An 11626-nucleotide genomic window follows, 5' to 3' on the forward strand; every position below is an offset into this window, starting at 1 on the left:
GAGGGCAGAGGAGACATAAGCTAAAACAGTAAAGGGCGCAGTTCGTTTCTTGGGGGTGCTGCGGCAGTAAGGGCAAACTTCCTCTCCCTTTGCACAGCCACAGGCGCCTCACCCGCAGCGTAAGGGATTCTGAACTTTCTCGCATCCAAACCAACCCGTCTCGGCGGCGGTCGGGCTCGGCGACGCGGCTTTGCCCTTCTCTCGGCAGCCTCAGTGCCCTCACTTAGGTGGTTACGCACTGCCTAAACGCCATGTTTTCTGGGCCGGGAGGTCCCCGCCCCAGGGACAAGGCGCCAACGTCGCCCATCCTCTCCGGCCAGGTGTCCCGCAGCAGCCGCAGGGACCGCACGGCCGGTCCGCCGACAGGCAGCGGAGCGAACACCTGGGGCTGAGGCCCCGCCGTGCGTCAGCCTGGGCGCGGCTGCGATGACGTCAAAGCTCGCGCCCGCCGCACGCACGCGCACTGCGCCCAGCATGAGGGTCGCGGCTCTGATCAGGTAACGTGGCGCTGGTGCCACCTTCTTCTTCCCCTGCCAGCCTGAAGTTCCTTTCTCTTGATGGGCGTGAAGTGCCGCCGCAGCCGCCCTCGGTGACGAAAAGAGTCTGTCTGTGCAGGAGCCGCGTGTCGGGGTTCAGGCCGCAGGAAGAGGCGGAGCCTTTGGGCTACCCGGCCCGGCCGTCTGGGGCTCGCGCCCCTCCTCTCAGCCAGTCGCCGCCCCTTTGTTGTTCTGTCCCTCAAACTTGGATTTACATTGGATTCACGTGGGGAACTTTAAAATCTACTGATGCTTGGGTCTCATGGCCGGAGTTCTGGTTTAATTAGCCGGCCGCGGCCTGGGGTCGGCTTCCTAAAAGCCGTAATTGATGGGAAATCTGCGAGCCGCTGCTTGACTACTCGGCTACCTCAGCCCTTCTGCTTTCTCCGTTCTCTTCTGTAGTAATCTTCAGCCTTCCATTCCGTCCGGTCCCCGGGTCCTGCCTTCCACCTTAGGCTGTTTATGTCCCCGCCCCTTCTACGGAAGTCCAGCTCTCCCCCACCTGCCCCGAGGTGTGTTGCTTATGACAGGGATGTATTTTACCTTGGCGCTCAAGGACAGAGATGGAATTGTACCAGTGTTGTTTTTTAATTTATTTTTTTGTTGACAGTATTACAGATGTCCCCCATTTTCATCCCCTCTGTCCCCCTTCATCCAGCCCTTCCCCCACCCCCAGGCCTTCACCACACGATTGTCTGTGTCCCTGGGCTATGCATATATGCATATGAAGAAGTTCTTAAGTTAATGTTTTCCCGCCCCCCACCCACACACACCCCCACGTCCCTAAATCTTGTTGCTGTTGCTTCAGACACACATTGTTTGCTTTTAGGATGACCTTATGGTAACATTTCATGTTCCAAAAGGAGTTTTATTTATAGTAACCCGTCATATTTAGATATCTAAAGTAAGTCCTATGACAGAGGCAGGCCAGTTAAAAGAATCTGTAATTGAAGCAAAAGCGAACACAATAACAACATTAAAAAGAGGACTTCAGGCCCAGTAGCTTAGCAGTTGAGCATCAACCTATGATCCCCGAGATCACAGGTTCAGTTCAGGTCAGGGAACATCCAACAGGGCACATGCCAGGGTTGAGGGCTTGATCCCCAGTACGGGGTTGCAGGATGCAGCCAATCAATGACTCTCTCATCATTGATGTTTCTATCTTTCCCTCCCTCTCTCTGAAATCAATAAAGACATTTTTTTAAAAGGGGGCGGGGGGAACTTAGGCTACTTGTATTTTGTTTGATGAGATTTGGATCACTGTAGAGTGCCTGAGCTACATTGCAGCCATGCAGTTTCTTTGTAAACCCATTGAAGATTTCATGTTGTTCAATACCCTAGGTAGTTGCTACTGACCTGTTAAGGCCTTGACATAACACTAGACCCTTCTGGAGTGACTGGAATATTCCAGTTTCTTTTATTTCAATGCCATTTTTAGGAGACTATAATGTCAAAAAATATTGTCATTCAGTGAATTTCTTCTGTAAAATGAATGATTAAGTTTTGACCATTGTGGTCTTCATTTGATCTACATAGAGTAAAAAGTAGTCCAGGAAACGAGTAATTCACATTCATAAGCAGTTTGCTAAAAGTTTAACTATTAAGGAAACACCAACTGAAGACTCAGAAATCTGGGAGGGAAGGAGAGAAGATTGGTATAATCCATTACACTAAATATTCTGTAACGTGTATATATTACTTTTATAATAAAAAAGCAGATTACAAAAGACATTGTTGGAAAATACTTGCTAAACTGTAAGATCTGTATAAATGTTAGGAGATATATTGTAGGTATGTATATATAACTACATACATATGAATATGAAGACATACATAGTACCTATATGTGCATTTATGTGCATATATTCTTGAATATGTATGGAGTTAAATACAGTGAATCTGCTGTATTTGCAATAAATGTGTGTGTGTGTGTACTAAAGTGAGAGATATGTGTGTTTTAGGGAATAAGTGAAACCAAGATCCTTACATATCTTTAGACCATAAAGAACGTTATTTTCTTAATACACAAAAGATAGTCATTGAATTTTACAGTTGAATGACACCTTGAGGATTAGCTAGACCATTCTTTAATTTTATAATGAAGTATGTAAACACAAACACATTGAGTAATTTAGCTTAGTATTCCACTGATCTGTTGGACTTTTAACATAACATATCCTAATATACTTTGTGACTTTTCAGGGGGTAAGATACTCTGTATTTCCCAAACTTATTTGACCTTGAAAACCATTGGACAGTAGTGTTCCACAGAACACAATTTGGGAAATACTATTTTAAAACCATATTTGAAAGCTTAGCATTTTAAAATATAAATTCTGATTGTGGATGTATATTGTTTAATCTTTAATATTGTAAGGAATTAGAATTGTGGAGATATACCCTTTAATCTTAACTATTCTATATATTTTAAAGAATTAGATATTTTTGTGCTACAGAAATGAAACTGTGAAGTTCAGTAGGGAGGTTGTGCAACACAGATTTATGGTAATGTCAGAATCTGAGAAAAGGGAGAGTGATGTGTAATTTCACTTTGATTCTTACAGTCTCTCCCCTTGAGAAGTTCTGGAATGACAGTTGATACTGATCAGAATGTAGTAGAGGCAGACGAATGTTGGGAACTAAAAAGGCAAAAAGGCCACCTTCTAGAATAAAGTCTCTTTTAGTTCCTTGGGCTCTGAAAAGGTCTAATCATTGCCTGAGGTACATTTGCAGATCTTAAGCAAAAATTGGAAAGCAGGGAAGAGAGGCAATAATAAAGGAAGAAACATGCATAGTGAGAAACAGAGTATAAAACCCAATAGCACAGAGTTTGCCATTCAACCTTGTTACAGATGAAGTACCACTTGTTTTGACTAAGTGATTTGCCTACACCTTAGGTAAATTTGGTGGCAGAATTTAGAAGTTTTTTGTGTTTTTTTGTCCTTAGAATATTTTTTTCCATTGCTTTTCAGGGAGACTGGAAGGGAGAGAGAGAGAGAAAAAAACCATAAATGTGAGACACATTGATTGGTTGCCTCCAACACGTGCCCCAACCAGGGCCGAGATCAAGCCTGCAACTGAGGCACATGCCCTTGTCCGAAATCAAACCTGGGACCCTTCAGGGCTGACTCTCTAACCACTGACCAAAACCGGCTAGGGCTGGAACTTCTTTTTAATTTGTTAATTAGATTTGTGCTCAAGCCTTATTCTGCCATCATATAATGATAGCTGAAAGCTGAAGTATTGATGTTTAACTTTATTGGTATAATTCAGCATTTCTATCTCTACAGAATTTGAACCCACCAACTGTGTCATACTCTGTCATTAGAGTGGGTCTCAGATTTTTAATTGTATCCTTTAATTGGTGATGGAGGCCAGTTAGATTTCTTACAGTGGAACAGATGTTTTTCTACCTTTTTATAGAGAATTTCACCTAAAGAATATTATAATAAGTATTTACCTGGAATATAAGCTTAAATAATTTTATTTGCAAAGCAATTTGTATATTAAGTAAAGCTACTACGATCACAAACCAAAGAGTTATATTTTGTTTAGAATGGTCTTTGTGATAATGGCATATAATTTCATAAGCTCTTGTGAGTATATTCCTTAGACATTCAGATTTGTTTGCTCAGTTTGCTTATGCCATCAAAACTGCATGTGTTTTTTTTGCATTCTAAATGTAAGGTAGTCCCTCAGATTCTGAAGAGCAGAATAAATAATGTGTTCTATTTTGATATCTAATGATTCTATGTTGAATAATGGTCATTAATCTGATACTTATCTCTATTTATTTTTCAGTGGTGGGAAGGACAGCTGTTACAATATGATGCAGTGCATTGCTGCTGGACATCAGATCGTTGCTTTAGCAAATCTAAGACCAGCTGAAAACCAAGGTAAGTGTATACCTGTATTGGAAATTGTCTAAGTAACTGAATCTCCAACTTCATTATTACATTCTGTTGTATACAGTATGCAAAAACATAAAAGGAACTAATATATCTTTAGTACCTATTAGGTGCTAAGTTCAATGCTAAGTGTTTTCAATTACATGTTCTTTAATTCTCACAAGAACTCCTAGAGAGTTTTATTCGACGTAAATGTGAGAGAGACACATTGATTGGTTGCCTCCAGCACGTGCCCTGACCAGGGCGGGGGATCAAGCCTGCAGCTGAGTCACATGCCCTTGTCCTTGGTAAAATAGCTGGAACAAACTTGCAGAGCTGAGACTTGAACCCGCTTACTTCACACTGCCCCTCCATGACAACACATTTCCAAGTGTTGCAGGGAATACACAGGTAAATAAGATAGAGCTTCTAGGAGCTTGGGAAATAAGACATATATTGATAAATGATAATGATAATTTTGTATTATTTAAAAAATTCAATTTAGCTATCTTAGATGTAAGCTAAATGTGTGAGACTTGATAGAGGTATAAAGTAATACAATTCTACTTTTTATTTGTGGTAACAAGGATATCCATAATTCATCCACAGACCTCATTTTAGCTACTTTTTTCAGATTACTCACCAATGACATTTTCCCAGTTAGAATTTTTTTTTCCCTTTGTGTCCATGTGTGTTTAAATTTCCTTTTTTAATACACCAGTTATATTGGATAAAGGGAAAGTACTTTAATGACCTTAAACTAACTAATTACATCTGCAACGACCCTATATCTAAATAAGGTTATATTTTGAGGTACTGGATGTTAGGACTTCAGAATAAGAATTTGAGAGGGATATAGGCAACCCTCAACAATATCTTTTGTCAATTGAGATATAATTGACATATTACATTGTAGTAGTTTTAGGTATACAGTATAATGATTTAGCATATGTATATATTGTAAAATAATCACCACAAGTTTAGTTAAATCCATGACCACATGGTTACAATTATCTTTCCCAATTAGAACTTTTTTAAAAAAGAAAAATAGCCCTGGCCAGTGTGTCTAAGTGGTAGAAAGCTGGCCAGTGCACCGAACGGTCGAGGGTTCAACTCCCGGTCCAGGGCCCGTATCTGGGTTGTAGGTGGAACCCAGGCCTGATCAGGGTGCTTGCAGGAGGCAACCAATTGATGTGTCTCTCTCATATCAGTGTTTCTCTTTCTCTCCCCCCTCCCTTCCACTCTCTCTGAAAATGGAAGAAATATCCTCAGGTGAGGATTTTACCCGTAAAACTCGAGTTATTAACTGCTAAAGTGTAATAGGGAGAGATTAACACTTGTCTAAGTTTGTTTGTTACTACTCATACTTCTAGTAAAATCTTTTTATCATCCACTTTTCTCATTTTCTTGCAAGACTCTATGCTTTTGCTCTACTGTCATTTTTGGCTGAATTAAATGAGTAGTATATATGAAAACGCTAATCATTGTTCTTGGCATGAAATAGGCATCCAGTAAATGTAGTTAATCTGAAGCTAGCTCTAAAATCCCTCCCTCCCTCCCTCCTTTCTTCTTTCTTCAAGGCTGCCAGTCTGTTGAATTTTTGTTTTTATATCATTTTGCAGTTGTTTTCTATTTATTTCGTCTTTGCTTTTATTTCCAAATAGATTGCTTGTAAGGTTCTTGAGAGAAGAGGTCCTATCTTCTGTGTTCCTTTAATTGTTCCTCAGCACTTGGACCAGCTCTATGCCTCTGGTAGGCATTCACTCTCTTTATTGGGGATAGATGAATAATAAACTAACTAGAATTAGCCCTGGAATAGCCAGCAGTTATTTGTCAGATATTCTTTCCTTCTGTCATTAAGACCCAAGTAATTCTGAAAGTGAAGTGGGAAGGTGGAAATTAAAGATGTTTTATAGGAAGAAATAGGACAGGTTCTTTAGAGGGATGGGGTAAACATAAACTTTAGGATTTCGTACTGGGGTTCTGATGATGAATAAGAATAGCTTTTTAGAAGTGAGCTGTTTTGAAAATAACCTACTTCTGTACTTTACATAATAAAGAGAAAATTCTGACTAAGGGTGAGTGGAAGCTGTACTGTAACTTCTGTATTATAAAAGAAGAAGCAGGTGTTTTTTTTCAAAGCTGTGTTCACTTACCAAAAGGAAAGAGACTGTTTTATCCCTTGTAGTCAGGCAAGTGGGTTTTTTAAACTTTCTATCTTGCAAGGTCTTAGTATTTAAAAAGCAGATACTTATATAGCCTATAATACGTACTTGATATAATATAGTCATAATCTCCCTCCCTGGAGTTTCTATCTTGTCTTCAGCTTTTCTCTGTGAATTGTTATAGTTCCTTGTACTGAGTCATTATTGTATGATTTTCCAGGTGTTAATGCTTCACTGGAAGGGTGAATAAGATGACAAGGAAAGTATATCTTTATAGTTCACAGTGGAATGGTGACAGTTATTTAGAATATTGTGAGTGAGAGAAAAAATCCATTAGTAAGTCAAATATTACGAAGTAAAAATTCATTAGTAAATTGGAATATTATGAGGTAAAAGTTGGAAACAGTCAGCTGGAACTATAGTAATTGTAGTGGAAGAGAATAGACAGCTGTGGGTTGGTAGATGGAGAGGTTTTAGCTAATCTTTATTTAAAGTCAGCAGGAAGTTTGTGATTATCGAATGATTCATTGATTGACTTCTTTTCCGCCCAAATATGCTGCAAAAGGAACCTTAATGAGGATTGACTGGTAGAGATGACTCAGTGTAAAGTTGGTTAGAGTGAATTCATAGTACTGGGTTTTCTATAGGTTGTCTGGAAAGGAATTAATCCCCATCAATAGGAATAATTTGAAGTTGTCATAGAAGTCATAAAACCATCTCTTTAAATTTGTAGTAGCAACTCTTGTGGCATGGTAATTGAAGTGCTTCAGGCAACAGTGGAGCCTTTTGGTTTTATTCGATTTCAAAGCATTGTTACTACGTAGCTTCCATTAATAAAAGTTACAGTGTGGTTAGGACTAAATGGAGCCTTAAAGGAAAATAGTCTTCTAGGTTTTTGAAGTCAGTAAAATGTTTTAATTATTGTGCTAACATCAGGAAGTTTCTTGCTAAGAAGCTTAAAGTTCTTTAGATATATTAATTTGATTATATCATTTTTTTTAAAGCTAATAACATTTAAAGTCTAAGTTTGAGATGAAGGAAGGATGAAAGTTTTTTAGGTAACATTGGCTGTATCTCCACTTCCTACTGGGACTGGGAGTAGATGGATTTATAATAATAATGTGAGTGTGGATCCCAATCTGATGTGTGGGTCCAGAAAACTGGTGAGCCAAAATTTGATAGCAGATGGTTGATGGTTTTGATTATTGAAGGGGCCCTTCCTTAAAGTATCATTTTCATGCCTTTTGATAGGATACTTTCACATTAAGTGGAAAGCCTGGACCTGCTTGGCATATATATATGTCAAAGCCAATTATATACATACATACACACACACACACACACACACACATATATATATATAAAATTGTATAATTATATATACATATATGCCAAACAAATTGTTTTGTAATCTTTTTTTTTGTGTGAACATCTTCCATGTCATTAAGTATTATTTTACCATAGCATTCCCTAGATATCTTCTTTGGAATACAGGTACCACATGAAATGTAAGTGTTCTTTGAATAGGTAAATCTGAGAGTTCATACTTTATCCCTTTAAGTGGAGCAGCTTAAACACAGTAGCCTAGGAAGAACTGCAGCAAAGACACTTAACATGGTTTAGCTCCATTTTTAAAAAACGTATTTGACCATGGAATCCTTTTTTCATCAATTCCTATTAATATATATGGTATTTCTATTCTGCAGAATATACTTTAGAAAAAGCTCTTCAAATTATATTGATGGCTGCATAGTATTTCATGGATATAGGATGATTTTTAAGCTATTATAAATAATTCTGTGATGAATATCTTTGCAAAGAATCGTTATGTATATTCATGATTCTTTTTTTCTGAAAAATAAAATTATGAGATTACAAAGCCTACTGCAATATATTTCTAAGTTCATCACCAAAGATTCTGATGTGACTCATCTGTTTTGAGTATTTTACCCATATTGATGTTTGTGGAATCTTGTGACAACCTGTGATTATGTTACTAATTAGTTTAAGTTATGTTTCTATATACCTTTGTAACTGCTTTAAAAATATTGAATTGATATATTTTTATATGTTTTATTGAAGTGTTGAATATAAAACATATCAAGAGCATCTAAATTTTTCTCTTATGAATATTTGTCACTTATTAACTAAGTAGATTTTTTTAAAAATACATTTTTATTGATTTCAGAGAGAGGAAGGGAGAGGGAGAAAGAAACAAAAAAATCAATGATGAGAGAGTCATTGATCGGCTTCCTCCTGCGTGCCTCGGGCTGGGGATTGAGCCTGCAACCTGGGCACATGCCCTGACAGAACTGAACGGCAGTCTCCTGGATCATAGGTTGATGCTCAACCGCTGAGCCATGCCAGCTGGGCAACTAAGTAGATATTTAATTAAGAAAGGTTTTCTGCTACAACTGGATGACTTTGTGAATAACCTTGAATGAATTTTTTTTTAATTATGTAATAAAATCTTTAACTGAATAATTAAAATTTATTGGATAGATTTCTCTTTAAACATTTGTTGTATATAGTTTTAAAATTTTATATATAATTGTATTTGTAATTAGCAGTACAGATGACTAGAGCTGATGTTAACTGGATGCAACTAAGGATAAATGTGCAGGTCATTTCATGTCACTTCACGAATGCAGAGAGATATAGTGTAGTAAGCTTTTAAGTTATATTAACTGCTCCTCAAGCAGTCAAACCTAGATGGACTTTCAAATCCACTTTTTTTCACCCTCTTGTACTGATTATTTCTACTTTGTTACAGTGGGGTCAGATGAACTGGATAGCTACATGTATCAGACAGTGGGTCATCATGCCATTGATTTGTATGCAGAAGCAATGGCCCTTCCCCTCTATCGCCGTACCATAAGAGGAAGGAGTGTGGATACAGGACGAGTGTACACCAAATGTGAAGGTGATGAGGTTGAAGATCTCTATGAGCTTTTGAAACTTGTTAAGGTATGCAGACTGACCAATTACATTTACTGAATTTAATGTGTAATTTGAAAAATTACATGTATTGACTTATTTAGTAATAAATAATTTGTAACTGCTAGTAGCCCAACTACTCTATGAAAGAATATTTTGTATTTTTTAATAGAAAAGAAAGTTGTTACTCTAACCTTTATGTTAAATATTATTTGAAACTAAAACTTTTGATATAATTTGGCACCCAGGATTGTCAAGTGATACTTAACTAAGTTGTTGTTTTTCCTTAGGGTTTTGAAGCTGATGACCTTTTGATCATTTTTTTAGAAAATACTTTTCGACTACATACCATGTGCTTGATATAGGGACTAGGGAATGGGGCAGTGAACATATCAGACAAACTCCTGTTCTGCTGGAGCTTACTTTCCAGTGGAAGGAGACAGACAGTAAACAAACACACAAATATGTAAATATTTTTTTATTTTATTTTTACAAAGGAAGGACAGTTTCATCTCTTCTACCAAGGGACGTGGCATTTCATTTTCTTTCTTTTTTTCTAATTTATCTTTATTTTTGAAAGTATTACATATGTCCCCTTTTCTCCTCATTGATCCCCTCTACCCTGTACCCCTCCCCTCAGGCCTTCACCCCACTATTGTCTGTGTCCATGGGTTAGGCATATATGCATATGAATTCTTATGTTACTCTCTCCCCATCCACCCACCCATCCCCACCTTCCCTCTGAGATTCATCAGTCTGTTCCATGCTTCTATGTCTCTGGATCTATTTTGTTCATCAGATTCCACATATGAGTAAGATCATGTGACACTTGTCTTTCTCTAACTGGCTTATTTCTCTTGGCATAATACTCTCCAGGTCCCACCATGCTGTCTCAAAGGGTAAGGGATCCTTTGTTTTACAGCTGCATAGTATTACATTGTATAACTGTCCAAGAAGGTGCTTGATATGATTTCAGTCTTCTTGAACTTGTAGAGACTTGTTTTGTGTCCTAACTTGTGGCCTGTTTTTGAGAATGTCCCATGTGCACTTGAGGAGAATGCCTATTCTGCAGGTTTGGAGTGGAGTGTTCTGTAAATGTCAATTAAATCTATCTGATCTAGTGTGTCATTTATTTATTTATTTATTTATTTATTTATTTATTTATTTATTTATTTATTTATTTATATCTTTATTGATTTCAGAGAGAAGAAGGGAGAGGGAGAGAGAGAGATAGAAACATCAATGATGAGAGAGTTGTCATCCATCGGCTGTCTCCTGCACACCCCCAACTGGTGACCGAGCCCGCAACCCGGGCATGTGCCCCTACCTGGAATCAAACCTCAATCTCCTGGATCCCAGGTCGATGCTCAACCGCTGAGCCATGCCTGGCCCGGCGATCTAGTGTGTCATTTAGAGTCACTGTTTCCTTGTTGATTTTTGTCTGGAAGATCTATCCAGTAAAGTCAGTGGGGTGATAAAGTCCCCTACTGTGACTGTAGTGCTGTCGATCTCTCCTTTAAAGTCCTCCAGAAGTTTTTTTTGTTTTTTCCAGCCTGTGTGAGTCTTTTGTTCTGAGGTGGGTCTCTTGTAGATAGCATGTATTTGGGTCTTGTTTTCTTATCCATTCAGCTACCCTGTATCTTGTGATTGGGACATTTAATCCATTTATATTTAAGGTTATTATTGATAGGTACTTATCTATTGCCATTTTATTTCTTTATGCCTATGTTTCTCATTATTACAGCAGTCCCTTTAACATCTCTTGCAATGCTGGTTTGTGGTTATAAATTCCTTTAGCCTTTTTTGGTCTGGAAAGCTCTTTATTTCACCATCTATTTTGAATGATAGCCTTGCTCGATAGAGTGGTCTTGGTTTCAGATCCTTGTTTTGCATTTCCTTGAATACTTCATGCCATTCCCTTCTGACCTGTAGAGTTTCTGATGAGGAATCAGCTGACAGCCTTATGGGAGCTCCTTTGTAGGTAACAGATTGCTTTTCTCTTACTGTCTTCAAGATTCTCTCTTTGTCTTGGATTTTTGGCATTTTAATTATGATGTGTCTGGTCGTGGGCCTTTTTGGGTTCTTGCTTGGAAGACTCTGT

At 38.2% G+C, this 11626-nt stretch overlaps 1 protein-coding gene across 1 annotated transcript; it reads left to right on the forward strand.

The window, feature by feature from the left end:
* Positions 1 to 426: 426 nt before the first annotated feature.
* On the forward strand, positions 427 to 9890 carry LOC308552096 (diphthine--ammonia ligase-like; the record flags this gene model as incomplete). The annotated part of the gene is made up of 4 exons (XM_081163056.1): positions 427 to 497; positions 4338 to 4432; positions 9362 to 9555; positions 9816 to 9890. 4 exons carry the CDS (start codon positions 427 to 429, stop codon positions 9888 to 9890), a joined length of 435 nt encoding a protein of 144 aa, XP_081019182.1.
* Positions 9891 to 11626: the final 1736 nt, after the last annotated feature.

The sequence above is a fragment of the Miniopterus schreibersii genome, assembly GCF_964146895.1.
Source record: "Miniopterus schreibersii genome assembly, contig: HAP1_SCAFFOLD_202, whole genome shotgun sequence".
Classification (NCBI taxonomy): Eukaryota; Metazoa; Chordata; class Mammalia; order Chiroptera; family Miniopteridae; genus Miniopterus; species Miniopterus schreibersii.